We start from the raw sequence: 20,309 nt of genomic DNA on the forward strand, positions 1-20,309 counted from the left end.
AATTACGCCCCAGACAAATTTATGGGCACATATTAAACTCGAATAAAGCTATTTTTAGTTATTCGTTTTAACGGGAAAGAGAACAATCGTTTGCAGAAATGCGTGAAATTTTAGTTATTCGTTAAAAAAAAAAGAAAGAAAACAATAGCAGTATTGTCCGTTCTGGACTCCGCGACAATTTCGCATTTTAGTAAAATAAGAAATATATCGAGATACGAGAAAAAAAATCCGTTGACGCGATATGTCAATTTGCAGAAAACACGTGTCGTGACAGTTGATTGACATAACGCACAACTATGTGACACGGCAAAAGCAAAATACACACGATATATTGCACTGGATGAAGTTTAGCAGCTGCGTAGTAACTCTGCAAAAGCGAAAAATAAAAACTAATCACAGCTATTTCTATCGGTCGAACGATATATGTATATTCGCATTATTCGTCAACTGTCACAGATAAGTTTAGCTGATTAGTTGCAGTCAGATCATAATATTTTCCACACGTTTCTTACAGCAACAAATACAAAAACAAATTTATTTTACGTGTTTAATAATAATAACTATTTTATCGCTTTTGACAGAATGTCAGAGGTTGTCGATAAAATATCTCTCGCTCAATCAAACATATAAAGTTCAATTATTTGCGGAAATGTGTAGTCGACTCCAAGAGAATATGTAGTTGATTCCGATTGTATCGACTTATAATTAGTATTAAATTAATTATGCAGAAAAGAGAACTGCGGCGATATAAATGAATATATCATTAAATACGCCCGAAGACACGCAACATGCAAAAGAAGAGACGCTTGCATGTTTGACGCTTTGCAATTCGAGTCAAACCTGCGTAATATCTACTGTTCGCAAAATTTGCAAAAAAAGGAAACTTTGAATCTCTTTATAAGCAAAAAGATAGAGTTTTTTTTAAAGCTTATATAAAGCGACTCATCAATACAGTATGTGTCGAATTAACATCTCAAAACATTCAGGTCACGACTGAATTTGAAAAATTGTTATCACTAAACTAAAACACAATGATGGATGTGTGTAAAATTAGATGTTGATAATTCATGCATATCAGCAAAATGTCAACTCGATTAAGTTTTCAAAAGAAAAGAGCTTCGTGTATCTCACTGCGCAATTAGTTCACATAAATGAATATTTCATCGCGATAATAGATAATATGTGTATAAAATGTATTTATTCGCGGAAAAAACTAATTAAAATTATACAATAAGTATAATAATATTATATAAGTAATATATTAAATAATTATATTAGGTAATGAATATTATTAATTTTTCCGCGCGATTTTACGGATTATTACGGATTATTATTATGCAATAATTGATGTGTGTGTGTGTGTGTGTGTGCACATCTCACGTTATTTTGCATTACAACACGCGCGTGCGTTAACGTTAAAAGAAGAGAATTTTGATGAAATTACCGCAATATAAGATAAGCGGGCAAAGAGAGAGAGAGAGAGAAATAGAAATATAGAAAGTTTGTATAAATACAAGCTAACGTGCACAAAATGCGGAGAAGTTCCAGTTTCTGTCGACTGTTTTTATGCGCTGTGAGAAAAACCGGAAGCGATCTTCCGCGGAAGAAAATAACTGAAGAGCTTCGACGTTGAGCAAGGAGCGCGACCATGTGCCTCATCGAAAACTCGCGCAAAGTGCTGCGGCGAGTTTTCGCGGTGGAGAAAAAACTTCAACGATCGCGCTTCCGTCGATTTGTCAACCGCACCGAAACGTATCCGATTCCGCGTTCCGTTCGAGCTATCACCAACTGTCGCTCGCGCGTGAGAAATTGAATAGACGAGCCGGTCCTGAAGACCTTAAGCGATTTTCTTAAAGAACGATTTAAAATTGAGACCATGAATGTAAGGAAAAGTTTTATAAGTACGTTATACTAACTTTTGCTGGAAAATAAAAACACACAATTACTCGATTGAAATTATTTTTGTATTGCGAATTCGGAAGCACTCTGCAATGAAACCAGTAATCTCATTCGATTTATTAACGAAAGAGCGGCGCAACTTTTATATCCGCGTTACTAACCGACACGTTACTTTTCCGAAAACTACTTTACTCATCTATATCCGCGCGCTGAAAATAAATTTGACGCCCAAACTCAGGCCGGAAACTCGCCCTCACATCAGACTAAAAGTCACTCGTTGAAGTTCGCGTCAATTTGTCAAACGTACCGAGACGTGTCCGGATTTCGCGTTCCGTACGAACTAACTTGAACAACGTACCAGTGAACTCAATATATTTAAAGCGCCCTTCTACTTTCCTCGAAATCATTCCAACACTTTCATAAATTACTTTCACGTCGTGTGACTTACAATTAAAATGACGATTTAATGATTTACTTCGTTTTCCGCGACGATTTCCGTCAAGAGAGGAAAAAAAAAGAATAAATTCTCTCATTTACATTTGTTCCTCGTAAGAACTAATTTGCGTTTGTTTGTTCTTTTCGCTTTTTCTTACCTTGCACCGTATTTTCCGATCTGTATACACACACACACACACATGCGCGCGCGCACGTACCCAATTTCGTTCAATTGAACACGAATTGCCCGGACAATCGGCTTAAAGGGTATCAGAGAAATATTTGTGCGCCAAGTTGAAATTATATTGGTTGCGGCCATGACCGAGAAAGGGGGTTCTCGCCTCACACGAAGGTAATGGGAAATGGGGAATCTTTTCGACGCTCGTGCGGAGATTGGCCCGATCAAACGGCCGAAGCCAATCTCGCCCTTTTTCCAGACGGTTTCAGACGCCGGTACACCAAACTGGTATCGTTTCTGTTTTCGAAGGATAAAAGTGCGATATATTGTCTGAACAGTATAGAAACTAAAATTTTATCTTTACACTTGGCTCGCTTGTCATGTGACGAGAAGAACCGACGCGTGTCGTTTTTTTTTTTTTTTTTTTGCTTTAACTAATCAGTATTCACAAAGCGATCATTCGTTTGTCAACTCCGTCGCGTCACACGACACTGACAATCCCGAGAAGGTTTTCCCTCCGATACTAATTACAAGTACAACACACTCAAGCTAAGTGGATGACGGTAGAACTGCGCTCTGTCACTTAAGCACCAGCGATAATTAACGTAACTGAGTAGCCGTTCAGAAGGGTCTCTCGTTTCGTGTTACAGAGCAGATCGCGCACCCGGTATTGCACTTAAATGGGTGTCTCTCTAACCCTCTCTTTATAGCCTATAAGTAAGTAAATTTTCTTTTTCTACCTGTGTCACTTTCACAAACCGGATTATCGACGCGCGGGGGCTTCTAAACGCGATCGAATGACGCGCAAAGATTACATTGTTGCAGAACGGTGAAGAATAACGTTCGAATTTCGTTCGCTTGTCTACGGTGGATTATGCAAATCAGGACCCGCGCCGCGTTAAATCGCGAGATTACCCGCCGGGGAATTTTAATCGTGATAATCGCTCGCTCTTCCTAATTACCTTCCACCACTGTCTTTCGCGGAATGGACTGTAATTTTTTTGCTATTCAACGCGCGGAAGGATCGTTAAGAACGTTTTCACACTGTCGCGGCTGAATGTCGGCGCGTTTTCTCCTTAATTACGCGCTTCGTATATTAAATAGTGTATTTCAGACGGCTATTTCTTTCCGCGAACGGCCTTCGTCGCGAGAAAGACGCCTCCACATTGATCGGTCTTGTTCTACTGGCACTCGATTATAGCGCGCAATACGTGCACCAAGCGCCAGCAAGGACATTCCGTGTTTAGATGGGTTGTAAAATTTTTATAGAGAATTTTTTTCTGATCGAACGCACGCACACACGAAGAGATATTAATACACGTTTTACGATGTTAATACATCTTCGCACGCAACACCACTCGACATTATTTTTTTTTATCCTCTCGTCCTCACTCAGTATTGTCTTGGGATATACCTTGGCACACATTCTTTTTTTAAACCTTCTCTATATATTTTTTTTTTTTTTTTTTTCAATTATTATGATACGCGCGCTCTTTGTGAATTGCTGCTCGCTTTGAGATACATGACAAAACGCGTCGTTAATTGTCTCTCATTAAAAAGACCAAGGCGCGATTTTTTTTTACATTGCAAATGAATAACAATAAAACGAAACTGCCTAATTGCAACGCGTATGCCGTCAAAAAAAATAAAAAATAAAAATAAAAACTATCCATATGTTTTCGTTCTCGCGCTTTTTCTCTCGTTTGCTGCGAGAACGTCATTAATAACCGCGTAAATATACGAGAGAGAAAGAGAGTACGCGCGCACGTCAACTGACGCGCGGCACACTCTGCCGATATATTTGCAACCTTTTCCTTCCTCTCGGGTTTTTCTTTTTCTGGTCGCGACGAAAAAGAGAATCCGCACCTCTTAAGTAGAGAATACAGGCGCGCGCCGGCTTATATATATTCAGCCACACGCCAACTGGCTGCGTGTTTCTCACGTAATTGCGCGCGCGGTGCCGCACTCCTCGCGACTGCACCTGCACACGTGTGTATATTTCGTTCCACGAGTAAGAGAGATGACGTGTAACTGCTGCGCGGTCTTTGTCGTGTTCCGTTTCTTCGCAGCGCGCTATCCCACATGCAAGGTACTACGCGAACTAATTGCGACCCCGGGGGGGTCGTCGCACTCTCTCCCGCGGTGCGTTAATGACGACGCATTGAATGTCGCCCTTCCTCTTTTTCCTCTTCCTCCTTCTTCGTCTCTTCCTTCTTCCCTGACCTCTCGACGTACACGTATCACAAACGTAGTCGATAGTCACGACAATGAAATGACTTTCCGATTCAATATGCGAACGAGAGGAGCGGAACGGCGCATTTCTTTCGATAGGCCTGGGAAATTTAATCGCGCCGATCGAAGGTTCGGCGCGAGAACAATGTAACTTCGAGGGTTAAAATTGTTCTCGAGAAAAAAATGACATTTAAATCAGCATGTTTTTTGTGGAGCGATTTGTTTAACGACAAAGTGCTTCTAAAAATAGAAAAATTATCGTAGAAATAAATAATTGGATTTCTGTATGATTTTACGCGCGAAGAGATGTGGAAGATACTTCTGTGTCGAAATCGGACGAAACGCTTTACGGAGTTTATATATTATATATTGTTTGTTTCTACCACGTCGAGATGTTCCGTAAAAAGAATCTTCGAAATTAGTTCACGTAACGAAAGTCGATTTCTAACGGTTTCCATTAATTTCCAGGTCATCGGAAATGTGTTCGACCAAATGTGCACGTGCGTCATTTCACAGAGACTTTGCTTTTATTTTTCGCTCGAGATCTATTGCGCCCGATCTGTTTGTTCGTTTAAGTATTGTTGAAATCTTCGCGCGTCATTTTCGCGATCGACACTCAATGATTGCATTTTAATGATGCAGTGCTTGATTTAATTACATATGTTGTAACTTCGATATAAATTTTGCAGTTTTTAACTTTTAACCTTTATCCAGAAAATATTCTCACACAATAAATTGCAATAACAAAATCTGCGCATCAATACTACTCTGACATCTTGCTTAAGTCAACAGTAATTTCTTGACTTTAAAAAAAAACCTCAAAAAACATCAATATCTGGTATAGAAAATTACCATATCGTTTCTTGAAGCCATTTCGTTCCTACCGAGAATTGCTCATCGACTCGGCGAAAAATCGTTTCTCCTCCATGACGCGTGACGTGAACGTAATCGATATCTAATCTCGTCATTCTCGTTACCAACCGCGCGAGCTGGAATTCCCAATTCCGATCGTGCCGAAATCGATCGCCGACAAACGAAAAGTGACGGAGGAGAATTACGGAGACGTGTACGAACACGCGTTTATATATGAAAAATTCAAATTTTAGACGTTTTTATATGCAAAAGTTTTTAATGCTATATCTGCATTTTATATTTTTGTCAAAACTAACTAAACAAATACACCGTAAATAAATTCTGTTTTTGTTACGTAATTTGTTTTTAACTTTCAGTCTCTTCAAAACAATTTTCCGCATGTTCACAACAATTTATCGACAATTTATCAGATCGTATAAAAAAACTCTATAGTTAACGAGACTTTTTAGAAATACACGGAACTTTTTCCGATATATTATTAATGTACAAAAATTTTTTCAAGTATACGAGCTTGAACGAGACGCTTAAAATAAAAAATGCGACCGAGCACAAGTATCGCGAATGTATTGTATTAGAAGAAAGCTCTCAAGAAGAAACGCGTCTCCCGCGCCGCTAGTCGATACCTCAACACTTAGCAAGTAATTGCTTTTCTGACACGTTTGTGTGACGCCATCGAACGGTCTTCTGAATATTGAATGCGAGATCTCATCGAGGTGTATCACGAACAAATATACTCGGATAAACTTGTATACACATATCGTATAGGTCTCGTTTCAAACTATAAATGTAAATATTACGCGTTACGTGATCGAAATACGTCCAAGAGTGAATTTATACGAGAACTGATAAAATTTTAATTTTAGAGATCGTTCCCTTTTGAGGTTCAGAAAAAAATCGTTGTTTTTATTCTCACGACCCTCTCGCATTACCACAATAATTCAATTTACTTGTGTTCAAGAATTTATTCTTAATAATACGGTGTGATAAAATCTACATTGTTTATATACTGGGTTGGTCAGAAAGTCTTTTTGTATTTAATATGAAGTTTAATACGAAAAGACTTTCTGACCAACCCGATATATTCAAAAAACTGGAAAATATAAGAAAAAAACATCACACTAATCTGATAAATTAGAAAAAGTGACCATCGACACTTTTCAATATTACTAATAAAAAAACTAATCTATTCTCCTCTCTTTTATAACATCTATTATTTCTCTTCCTCTTTATTACAATATATTATTCTGCCATTAATATAACAAATTAATCAAACCAAATATTTCATCGCGGTAAGCTCCGCTGTCACAAAGAATTAGAAGCCCGCATAAAAAAAAACTGATATTTCATTAAGAATTTTTTAAATTTAAATATTAATTTAAACGCTCTTTTTTAAAACTTCGTTAGAATAAAACTTTGAGACTTCAAATATTCTCTTTTATATATGTTTTGATAAATAAGACAGTCTGAGAATGTTTACCGCTGATTAAAATCGGAACTACCAGCAGCTTTCGCGCGAGATTACAAGCAACTCTTCCAAAGGAGCAGCCTTTTCTGTAGTCGACATACTTTCCCGTCCAAATATTTGGCATCACCGACAGCAGCATATTGTAGAAATCAGAAAAGTGGCGTGTGTTTCCTCTCTCGTGTTTGCCTCGTGTATCCGGGAGACGGAATAATCGGCGATGCGCTATCTATATGCTTTAGAATTGCTCCTCCCCATACATATAGCAGGTGCCAAATTATTGTCGGGAAAGCCTGTGGGATCGGAAATAGAGAGACCTAGGCTCTCGATGGTATCGGTCCATTACCGCTTCCCGAATGATGAAAGACACCTAACACAACTATTATCCCGACTAACCGGACGTAGTACGCGGTCCAGCAGTCTTCAATTTCTCAAACGTCTTTGTTCGTATCGATCCGCTCTAGAGAATTCGTAAAACAAGCCAATCCGGCACTACCGGCACTGCTATCGTCATCAATGTCGTTCCTCTGTAATTTGTCGCTTCGATAGACCGCCTATTCCGGTCGCATTAGCGAATTTATGCTTCGAGCGATAGATGTTCGTTTATCTATTATTAGCACAAGCTAGATAATAATTTTTCTTTCAATTTAAAAAACTCTCCTCTCTTTCTCTTTTCCTCTCTTTCTGCCAGAATTATAGCAACGTAAAGTAATTCTAACTTCGTAATGATGCATATATAAGCAAAACGTGGCGATATATTTTCCAGAGTTGCGTTCACATATATAACGGAATCGATTGGCACGCGGAGCGGAGAATCCGTAAAACGCGAGACGAACGTCGTCGCGATCGTACGTTTTTTATACTTGTCGCAGCGCGCGCTCGCATTTACATATCCGAGCGTGTCCGACGCGCGAACGCAGAAACATCCCCCTGTGGCATTGCTGAAGAATTTACGAGGCGCGAATGGTATTTGACATCTCGAGCGGCCCAACGACGTCGCGCACCGTCGTCGTCGTTGCCACCTTGCCCGATCGCATAAACGCGCGAGCCATAATCCTCGAGTTCTCGATCGTTCGTTCTCGACCGACAGCACGCGCACCTATTACTATCGCGACCGACTGGCGGAGCGAGAGTGAGAGAGAGAGAGAGAGAGAGAGAGAGCAGAAGAGAATCCGTAAAACTTGAGAGCGGTCGTTACCGAGATAAGCGCGCTTCCACTCTTAAACGTCCTCCCGCGCGCGTGGTCACGCTAGGTCGGCCGTAATCCATTTAGGCCGGCCGCAGCCCTTGAGTTCTTAAAACATTTTCTGTACAGCAGCGCCCGAGCTTAACAGCTTACTACTTCTCCGAGGAGCAATCTGTAAAGTGGCCCAGCGAGCGCCGGAACGAAGCGCCTCTCTTAACCCATTAACGAGAGACCACTCGGAGACTCCTTTCTCCTTTCCCTTCCCGCGATCAAGCGCAGACTGATCGGTCGAAATAGGCCGGTCATCACCGCCTTCGAGACTCTCGGTAATGAGCGCATCTTTTATCGCAAATGTCCGCCTCGAGCTCCGTGCAATAACCTCGAAGCGCTCCGGACGTTTCCAAGTATTCGAGATTCGACGTGGGACCAAGTTAGGGTCAATATCTGTCGGTGTGTATGATGTTTCATGTCTTCAGGATATCGGTAACGGCAGAGCGCACGATATCGCAGCTGGCACTAAGTTTGAAAAGCATATCGAAGATATTTTGAAATAACTGTTTTACGCTGTGTGTACGAGAAGAAGCACAACTTTGTAGAAAATTTCGTTCCGCTGTGTGTTGCGAAAATTTACGCGACGCAGAAATATAAGACTCCCGTGATGTTGAGACATATTTTCGAAAAATTAGAACGAAAATTTGGTCTCCTTCAATACGTACCTATGTAACGTTTTAACTTGTCGGTTTCTATTATTTTTGTTAAAATTGCCCGGTTAATCTAATACGACGAAACGAAGTATAATAATTATCCGAAAATTATGTTCGTTTAATGATTTAATCAAAAGATCGAGCTTAAGGGAATGTAACCGTGGTACATCCGGGATGAAATGCGCGTAGGAGAAAAGCCGGTCCGATAATCCGGCGAGACTCTCGGAAATTCTCGCAGCCATTACCGAACTCTCCGGTCACTCGTACGGAGTATCTATACATCCTTTCCGTAATACATATATATGTATACACACACACACACACACACACACACCTGCAAGTGAGCCAGGATCTGCTGCTGCATATAGCACACTTGCTCAGATTTCCCATGGGAACGCATCAAGCTTACTGTCTTCTAAGAACAAGTTAGCTCGTAGGCTTTTATCGTCGTACTTTGATCATAGCACAGTATTATGTTACAGCTGTAATTGTGATTTCGAGAGAAAATTCTGAAGACGAAATGATATCTCTTACAGAAACGACCGAAGATAGAAATAATTCTCAGACACGACCGAGCTACGTTTCATAATATATTTTGTAAGAGAGAAAGAGAGAGAAAGAGAGAGAGAGAGAGAGAGAGAGAGAGAGAGAGAAAGAGAGAGAAAATCGATCGTGACAAAGTATTTCGTCGCGCGCATTCTGTAATTACATATTATCTACCTGTACGAACTAAACTCGTATCGCGCTGATGTTGTTTATAAACTCGAGTTGTTTGCATTTACTGCGCGGTATTAATTTCGCTACTCGTTAGGAAATGAGATGCATTGAAGTTGCCCGAAACGGCAGAAAGTCGTGCCTTAGAGAAAATCTCGTTGAAAACCGCGAATGTTAACGAGACCAACAGCTCTGACGGAGCTGTGCAAACAAACGCGTTGACTTGCACAACGGCGTGTCTCAAAATCTACGTACGAATCGATATTGTTAGTACAAGCCGTCGCATTTATATTCACCGAACAGACTTTAACAAGTAGGTTTTGTTTTTTCTATCAATCGGATTTGATGCGCGCGCGCAACATCGTGTTCCACGCACAAACAAAAATATTAAAGTTTTCCATGTGAAAATACGATACGTGCAGTAATTCGCTTCGTTATCCGTCTTATTGTTCAAATAATCAAACTCTATTTAGATTCAATCAGAGGTTTTTATGACCTGGTTATTATTATGTTCAATTGAATGAAACGGAAGAGGTCAATGGGAAGACCAACAAACACGGTTGAGTGTTGGTCAGTGTTTATTTTTATCACGTGGAAATTACATACGCTGCGAAAACTACTAATGTCGTCATTTTCATGTACGGATAATTTCCTTCGGGCTAATTATGAGAGTAACGTCACGAATTTTCGAAACGCTTCAACGCCGTCTGTCTAAAACTCCGTAATGCACCTAAAATAGTTGGCCGATAAAATGTCCATCAAATATTTAAGCGTGCTTTTTTGAACGGGATTAATCTCGCGTGCCTTGTTTCAGTATTCTAATGAGCATCGTTAACTCCTGACCTTAAATATGCAAAATGTAGGAACGCAGGATAAAATGGTAGATATACGTATTATACTTCTTGATATATATATGTATTACACTTCGTGATATAAAAATGTGTGTGCACAGCTATCCTGCGTGTACGTGTGTGTGTGTGTGTGTGTGTGTATTATAAGAGAAAGCGCAAAAGAGCGGAGAAAGAAAACCCAATGCGAGAGAATCAGATGAGCGAATATAAATCAAAGAAACATCTACAGAGACGTGAAAAAGAAGGAGCAAATGAGTGTACAAAAGAACAAAATGAAATTTTAAAAACCCAAAGTTGAAACGAACAGAAGCGTATAGACATCTAAGAGAATAAACGGTCAAAACTGCGCGCGTCTTTTGTTTTCTTTTTTTTTCCTTGCGTTCAAAATGTTGCAACGAGACATTTAATCGATTTTAAATCACACGACCAAGTACCAACCAGGTTGGTTTAATCCCCCGCCATCGATCGCGAAATTCGAGATTAATTCGCAGCGATAACACGATAGAAACGAGGTGTTAAGGAATGCCTTTCCCTGTTCACCTTCTAATAAGAGCCTAAAAGCATTTCGCTCCACGCATACCGGCGTCTGAACCTTAAGCCAGCTCGAAACTTAATCACGCGACGGCGCAGACGCGGCTAACGATTCCCGAGCGCTTTGTAACACGACACGGGGGCCTATATCGTGCCAAAGTATTTATCTTAAAAGCGCCCCGCACGCTTGACCGCCGCTAATATCCCACTAATCCACTTTGCACAATCTTCCCTCGTATACATAATTCCAGGCACTCCGCCCCATAGATCATAAACACTTCCGTGCGGCTTGCTCGTTCTCCCGCTGCTCTGGCCCACCATTTGCGGTCTCGTCCGGGGAGGCCGTGTAAAATGTGCCATTATAATCGACCTTCGCGTAGCACCCGCAGCGGGAGAAGGGGTAAGTTCTTTTCAAGCGCGTTTATTTGCATGCGCAAAAACCGTCACGAAGAAATTTAAAGAAAGAAAGAGAGAGAGAGAGAAGACCTTGTAATAAAATACTTAAAAAGTAATGTAGTGCATTGTTATGTAATATATTATACGTATATGCTATGTGTGTATAAAAAATAGAATAATATTTAATATATATATTCAATGTATTACATACATATTCAACAAAATGGAAAAATGTTCAATAATTCCCCGAAAAATACAAACAAAATTTGAGATCAAGATTAAAATGCATACTTGCAAATTAGAGTAAACAGTAATAATTACTTACTTGTTACTGTATACTCTCTCTTTCCACGTACTCCGACTAGCGAAGACAGCTTCATAAAGGAGCGAAACACTTGTTCATACTATTCATCATCCCCCTGAAGGAGAATGTGTTCTTGTGTATCACGTAAGCGGAAGTTAAATTGTGAAGGAAGTTACTAATGAACTCACGTCTCTCTTATTCAAAATCAGGATTATATTCTTGTAAATTTGATCAAAATCTTGTACTGTACGAGCAATATTTGTAACATTATATATTGCGTCTGTGTAAGCGCGAAACGACATTACAGACTACAAATCAATAAAACGCGGATTTATTTCTGTTTCAACGATTGTGTTCAAAGTAGCTTTTCAATCTGCGGCGAGCTCTCATTACACTTCTTTTTTGTTTTCGTGACATATTCTCTGCTTTTCCACGTGGAAAAACATTCGTGTTTTCTTTTTAGACGGGCGCGGGCGCATCCCCCATCAAAGGGATGTAATCTTCCAAATGCATAAAGTTCGTTGACGCTCCGTCGTGAAATTTTATGGAAATTTATTCCTTCCACATATATCCGACGTTTTTTTTGTGGGAAAAATAGGCCACAATTTTTCAATCAGCAATTTTTGGTTAATGAAAATCGAAAGAAACAGTTCACGGTGTTTTGTTATGAAAAGTTGTTCTGTCGTATTTCCGTTTGATAGCCAACAAGTACGGCGGGGTGTTTTGCAGGGAAACAGAAATTGCTTTATTTCAAATAAGAACGTATATCGCAGCAAACCTGCACCTATTATCTAACTTGTTATATTCGCCGCTCTCTCTTCCTTATATAATGTACCGTCTGTCTCGGAATCGCGAATTCTAGAACTAACACACGAGTTTCCACACGCGGAAATATTAAAGTTCTAAGCCTGCACCGTGGCGGAGCAGTTCGCTAATTGCGAGGTGCGTACCCGAGCGCCTTGGAAATTACTGTTGCTAAAAATCATATCTCATCAAGAATGTGCTTTAATTAAAGCTTCTTAAAATACACTTTTTATAAAAAAAAACAAAAAATAATAACGTTGTAACATATATTTCTCATTTAATTTTTATCTTTAATCTCTCTCTTTTTAAGTGTAATCTTATTATATGTCCAACAATCATTAACTGTATCTTGTTGCGGTTGTATAAAAGTCCATATGTATATGTGTGTGTATATTCACTGTTTTCTTGTAACGCTATCTCATTGTCCACAAAGATTTGTGACCAGTCGAACAATACGCTGATATTCTATCAGCATATTGTTTGTGACGACCATGGATCTTTTGTAGAGAGATCTTTTACAGGGATAGACGACCGATCAGAAACAAACAGAGATAGATGACCGCGACAGGACCGATGCGGCGAGGCCCGACAATAGGCCCGGAACGACGAGCGCTCTATACTCTCGAAGTGACTGTGTAAAATCGACAGGTAATAAAGCACGCTCGAGAAGCATGTCGAAAAGTCGGCTAGTCGTTTCTATTTCTCTGTCTCTCTGTGTCTCTCTGTTTCTCTGTTTCTCTCTTTCTCTCTCTCTCTCTCTCTCTTTCTTTCTCTCTTGACAGGTGAGAAAAGGCGATCTTGGCAAAGGAAAACAGATCAGAGCAAGAGATCTCCGCATTGTACCTTGAAGATTACATTCCGCTTTCTTCCCCTCTCAGCGGTTTACCGGCGTATTTCGAAATAGGGTAAAGAATTTTGTACAAGATAAAAGAGAAGACGCGGAAAAATATTCAAGAATCGAGAAACTTCTTTAAAAGAGCGAGAGAAAGAGAGTTTCTCTATAGTACATTTTCACAAGACATAGAAACGAAGCAGAAACGAAGTATAATCGTGAAACACATTTTTCTTTATATATGATATTTATCAAATTTTTTTCTCATTTACGTGTTCTTGTTTTTTGTAGCGTTATTTCAAAAAGATATTCGTTAGGAAACGTGAAACCGTTTTTCGGAAAATAATTACATATTCATTAGAACGCGAAAATCCGCGTTATACGAGAAAAAGCGACTTTCTACACTCCGATAATTAGTAACGATTCGTGCGACTTTCGAACAAACTAACGTGCGCATCTATCGGGAGATATAGAAAAGCTCGAATAAAAGCTGAGCGTATTCGAAGCGAGTTCGACAAGTTCATGCGAATGAATCCGTAAACCAACAATAGGTTGTGCGTCGCGTATCCCGATAAATCCTACGCTCTGAAACTCACGAACGCCAAAAATACGACCTAGCATATAGCCGTTGCTTTCCTTACTTTAGTTCTGCGCTCTCTTGAGTTCTTTCGAGATGCTGCTGAAGAAGCGCGGAAGCTCCTCGTTTGTATTGTACGCAACGCGCAGTTCGCTCGTAAGTTTCGACAAAGTTTTCGCTATATCAAACAAGGATGTGTCCCAAAATTTGCAGAGCACAGAGCGAGAAAAGCGTCTTTCACTTCGCGGCGAATTATTCGTAGTGATAACGACGTTTTCTGCGAATTTTGCTAACAAAATTCGAAAGAGAAAGAGAAAGAGGGAAAAAAAGAAAGAGAGAAAGAGAGAAAGAAAGAAAATTCTCCTTTGTATTGAAAATAATTAAATATTATTTTTCTGTTATAGATAATATATATCACGTTGTATTTAATATCATAAAGAATTAATAGTGTTATAACATTGAAAGATTGTTTTAATTACTTGAAAATCGGATTATTTTTCTTAATCGTTACGTGAGAGTTTCATCAGCAATTTAACACAAATATTAAAAAATTAATCTAAATTACTTCACATAATTGCACCAAATTTTTTTTTCTGATTATCGAGCAAACCAATTTGAGAGGCAACGATCTTCATCTTAATTACACGCGGTTACGATTCTGAAGATTCATTCACGTTAATCTCGAAATGTAATCTCGTCAGTAGCCACAGAGAGCCACATTGGGATGATTAGCTTAAAGACATGCGAACGGAGCAAAATCTATGGATCTCGCAAAATTAGCCGCAGCCGATGCAGCTCTATATCGCAGCGCGCTCCGAAAAGCCTGGAAACCGACATCGGTCGGCTCGCGTGCACCGAGTGACCTCGTTCTCCTTCAAATCTCCGAATAAAGAGAGAGGGAGTGTCACGTGGCCATGTCGTTAATTTCGCCGTTCTTGGACCGTACAGAAAGGACGAAGGTAGTGCGCGCAGCGAAAGGACACCGAAGCTCCCTAATCCCTGGCGACTGCATTCAAAAGTTTGGCCACTCAAAGGGAAATGAGAAAGACGCGGCAACCATTGGCAGATTAAAGCGATGCTGCTGGCCTTTGATCTTTCTCACAAAACAAGAGTCGGGACGGAGCATAAAACGCGCCTGAGGTTCTAGGAGGTCCGACCTCTTTCCCATCGACTTCCAAGTGACGACGATCAAGAAAAAGGACGGAAAAGACGAGAGTGAAAAAAAAAGAGAAAGAGAGAGAGAAGCCTATAGAAGAGTGGTCCCTTCTTATTATGGGGGGCCGAGACATAATCAAGCTCTATACGACAGGTAAAACAAGCGCGACACAATAAANAAAAAAAAAAAAAAAAAAAAAAAAGAAAGAGACTTTAGTACTCACAAAGACGAAGTAGGATTTTCTCATGGTCCTCATCGATCTGATCACTTGTCGACTTGATGCACCTCTCTTCTCGCTCGCTGATCAATGTGCGTAATTTTCTGCTGCGAAATTCTTGTCAGAAATCGTCGAGTTTCCACCACGTGCACCTTTCACCCCCTGGCAAAAGGTGCATCGAGAAACCGGTCGAGCGTCGACCGTGAGACAAGTTACGAATATTTTTCTTTTTTTTTTTTTTTTTGGCTCACGTTATCCTCGAACACTTCACCCTCCTTTCCGTCGCGGTATACACATAACAGGTATCGCGGAAATCACGTGCGCCACGAGTCGATGCGCGAATCAACGACTGACACGGGGAAGAGGGGGGGAGAAAATCGAGACTCGAGAGTCGACTGTTGTGATACAAAACGATAAAAACGTTTTGTATCGAAGAAACAAACGCGATCGATGAGAGATCCTGCGATCGTGTCTGCGGCGATTGTGCTTGATCACAGACCGTTTAGAATCGCACGTGCGTTGTACCCGCGTGACCGGGAGATGTCGTCGGGCCGAAGTGCACGACGCGAGTGTCGGCCTTAACGTCTCGAAAGCGCTTGACGTTGGCGCCCGTGCGGTGTCGAGCAAGGTGGGGGATGCGAAGGGGAAATGATCGTCCACCCCTTCCCGCCGCCACCGTTCTCCCCTTTTGTGCGCGGCCACCTACGCCACCCCCGTGGAGAGAACGCTACACTCAACTCCCACGGTACCACCACCGCGCTTGCCTCTGTGCACCCATCGACCCCGTGGCCACCCACTTCACGTCGGGGGCGAGAGTGGAATAAAGTGCTGCCGGAGGGAGCAGGTAGAGAGAGGGATGGTAGCCGCGCGACGACGCAGGAATGGAACGACGCGGGATAAGAAGAAACGAAAGAATGAGAAAGGGAGAGCTGTCGGAAAGAGGGAAAGCATAATTCGCGAAGTTGCGTTGATCAAACAAGCGTTGCTTTTGTTTTTTTTTTCTTTCTTTTTTTTTTGATTTTACGCGTCGCTCTTTAACTACCCGCGGTTTTTCCCCCAAAGAAGGGAGATGGAATAATTGTTGAAGTCGAGTGAGGTAATTGTGCGCGTACATATTTGGCGATTTTCATGTTGTCATGTCTGCGACTCCGCAGGAAGCAAAGCAGAATCATCCGTCGCTCGACGCGGAATTTAGTTTACGTCTATCACACGTCTGTCAAACGCGCGAGAAATCCGCGAATAAGTTTTCGCTTCGATTTTTCCGTCTTTATCGGATCCACTGAGTCAATCAGTCGCCGCTATATCGGAAAATCTTACGCAAACGAACCGATAAAAATCGTCACGTTCCAATACACGTGAGAAATAATGAGTACGCAGTTGTAAAGACATCGGATAAGTGCGTGATATCACACGTATATATCTCTATAGTGTTTTTTTTACGTGCACCCCCATGTGCGCGCACACTTTTATAATTAATAGCGACCTTTGATGCCGTTCGCTTTTATGGTAATGAAACTTCAAAGCGCGTTGTGATGTTTCAAACTCGCCTCATATAACAACGTTCGGATGAACATTATACAAGTATCATATTTCTGCTAATACGCAAAACAGTCAGAATGCGAAAATTGAGAATGATGGCGCGATACGGCAGGAAACTCGCGTTGAGAGCGCGCGAAATCACCCCCCGCGCGGTTAACGCGGTTGAACCGCAAGTCCACTTTATGTATGCACATTTCAAGACCGGTCGAGTGTACGAAAGGGTTAACTTGTACCAACATTTGGTTTTGACAACTAACGTAAAAATCGTTTAAATAATCATCAGCCGGTTGAGTAAAATATACAAAATTTTGAGATAAAACATTTGATGTGAGAAATTTTATCAAGTTGTTGCGTGACACAGATTATAAATGAAATTTAAAACAAAAAAACTAAATTTTTATATTTCAGTTTTAATTTGCTCTCGCAGCGAGATGCAACTAAAAAATAATATAGAGAATGCGATATCACTTTTACGCAAGAAACAAAAAATTTAAACCTATTTCCTTTCGACGCACAATATTATTTAATCTAACTTTGCAACATTTGTATCTCACACCATTTGCTTGTTGTATTTAATTTTTAATTAAACACATATAAAATCACGATATTTTTATATTTTTTGCAAATATTTGGCAGCGCGTACGCAAAAAGACAGAAACAACTACTACCAACGTCAAAAATGCTTCTGGCTGTTTTGCTCTTCACCAGTTTTATACAATGTAAAAAATATGCCAAATAAAGTAATTGTATTCTCTCTCTCTCTCTTTCGCGCTCGCTTTATACACGTGCTGTTTATATTCCAACTCCCTTAACATCCTTTTCCCATTTCGAAACATGAAGCGACTGTACGCGGAAATTTTATCCACAGACAGGTAGATAAAAATAGTCTGACCAGAGAGAAGGGAACAATTGATGTAGTGGAAAAAAATTTTAGAATTTAGGGAAAACGTAACGGATATTTCAAATCTTTTTCGCTTGCTTTTTTTTGTTTTACCGCAAAATTGCGGCGAGAATAAACGAGTGCTAATTACAAAATTGTATTAATTTATGCATAAGTTTTTTATTACAGTAATATGTTTAAAACGTTTAATCTAAATTAATTGAACTTTTTTTCAATTTTCAATCAATGAAATTTTCGCTCGTCAAGTTAAAAATAATTTTGCAATATTAAGTTTGGGTAAACATACATACACGTATGTATAACTTTATTTTAACTTTTGCTAAAAGAATTGATAGTTTAGTTAATAAAAGCAGATAGTTTAGTTAATAATACATCGATAATTGTGAAAAGTATTTTATATATAAATTCTTTGATTTAAAAAAAAATTGTATCTTGCACTTAACGACGAATTATTTTGTCGTATTTTATTACAATTAAATACAAATAAATCTCATCTAGGGTCAATCATGGAAAAAAAGCACATTTAAACAAATTCGACACACGTACGGGGTTTCCGATTTTTAGAGAGGATTTTGTCCTCAGTTTGATAGCGAATGGGTTCATGTCACGTGGTCGGGATTTATCGACGCTGAAAATTTCGTTCGCTGGAACTCTAACGACAACAATTATTCGAAAAGTTGCCAACACGTCAAAAATGGGTGATGCAAGGGATTGTTATCGCGTTGCACGCTCGATGTTTGATGAACGTTAATCGAAATGTTGAATCGAGTGTGTACCGCCTGACGTATTCGGCCAATACATTCAGAACATGCAAATGATCGGCAAAATACTTTGAACTATTCTATTAAGTCAAACAAAAAGTTTTGTTTGATTTCGGCGAGATTGAAAAAGAATTGCATATTGCGGCCATTGTAAAATAATTTAACGTCAATTTGACTAAATATCGCGTATAATTGTACGATAGAGAACATTCAGGATGTAGAGAATTTCATTTGATTAAATTGTCTCGTTCGAAAGAATTTAAATCAATTTTCAAATAATTTCTTACATTGAAATGTCGATAATATATAAAACAGTTTTGAAGAAGATTTCCCGGTCGAAAATCACCTTCAGTTAGCGAGAATATTAGATCGAGTACGAAACTGTGTAAAAGACTTCCACGGTTACTTCCCGACGAAAATTTGGCAAGTAATTTCCTCTCGGGATCGCATAATTTAACGCGTTACATCTTTTGGTGCTATTAGTTGCTTCAAAAGCACGTACGTACGTACCGTATAAGTTCGTAAAGTTGTCCGCCGCAACTTACTTTATAGACGCATAATTTAATTAGACGTGCAAAATGAGAATATCGAACGTATTAAAGCAGTTAAGGAACACGCGGGGACCATTAAATTGGGGATATTTAATTGCTCGAGTTCATCAGAACATAATATCTCTCTTCGCGCAGTTTGTGATTCTAACAGCTAAAGCGTTTTAACAAACGCATCTGGAAATCCGTAAATAAACCTCAAGTGTTTTACCGTCATAGTCGGAAATAAGCGTAAATAAACCGCATGCGAAGAAGGAACTCTGTATGGATGATTTTCGTTTCTAAAGGCGCGTACGCGGAGAAACGCATGAAAATCGAAACGTTTTAAGGCCTTTGACGTTCGTAAGGCACTCAGACCGAGCCATTCCGCCGCAGGGGCGAGATAAACGCCCGGTGTGTGTACGCGAGAAACACCCCCCCGTAGTAGAGAAACCCCGCCAATTCCCGTATAAAACCGTCTCGCTGCTTCCGGTATATTTATTTCGATGAAAGGCCTCGTAAGTAACGGGCTCGTGCATTACGGTGACGAGCGCGATTTACGGAAACAAAAAGACGGAAAAGCGTCAGAACGAAGGCGGTAAAACGTATCCATCCGTGCGCAAGAGCAGAATGGAAAAAGCGAGACAACCCGCGTTAAATCCCGACGACAGACGCTTCAAAAAGAAAGTCGGCCGCTTGGCAAAAGTCCGCGCTTTATTTACGTTGATAACGATAAGTCGCCCGCTATTGCTAAATAACACTTCGACCGCGAAAAGGGACATCTGTTTTCGTGACTACAATTGGCACGAATAAAAACGAAAATAAACAATACATATCGCAAAACCTTGATGTCACATGTAACGTCGAATGCAACGTCAAACTACAATATTTGAACACAATCGTCTCGAACACAATCGTCTCGAAAATAAAATAACGTAATATTGTACAAAATAGCTTTGCTTTCGCAAAATAATGTAAATTTTCAACGAGATATCGAAGTAACAATCGATAATAACACACAGCGGTCGTAAAATTTACAAGATTGCACGTTGCGAAGTTCTCACAAGAACACTGATGAAACTATTTATATATACGCTGAAGAGCATTACATATTGCTGCCGGTGTTCTCAAAGATGCTTCTCCGCCCGGAGTGAATTCCATTTCCCACTCGCGCAACACAAAGCGCGAAAATTGAATACATGGGAGTTAAATACATGGAAGGATCTTATA

The 20,309-nt window shown here is 40.0% G+C and overlaps 1 protein-coding gene across 3 annotated transcripts in view; it reads right to left on the reverse strand.

Annotated features, from left to right (window-relative positions):
• The window catches only part of LOC109862664 (ADAMTS-like protein 1), a 152,900-nt gene extending 136,996 nt beyond the window's left edge, over window positions 1-15,904 (reverse strand). For all 3 annotated transcript variants that reach the window (XM_020442783.1, XM_020442779.1, XM_020442775.1), the window contains exon 1: window positions 15,358-15,904. In XM_020442783.1, the coding sequence (XP_020298372.1) occupies window positions 15,358-15,390 (33 nt within the window). In that variant the 5' untranslated portion in view covers window positions 15,391-15,904. The remainder of the gene's footprint in view (window positions 1-15,357) is intronic.
• Window positions 15,905-20,309: the final 4,405 nt, after the last annotated feature.

The sequence above is a fragment of the Pseudomyrmex gracilis genome, unplaced genomic scaffold (genome assembly GCF_002006095.1).
Source record: "Pseudomyrmex gracilis isolate BER0280 unplaced genomic scaffold, ASM200609v1 scaffold_10, whole genome shotgun sequence".
Taxonomy (NCBI): Eukaryota; Metazoa; Arthropoda; class Insecta; order Hymenoptera; family Formicidae; genus Pseudomyrmex; species Pseudomyrmex gracilis.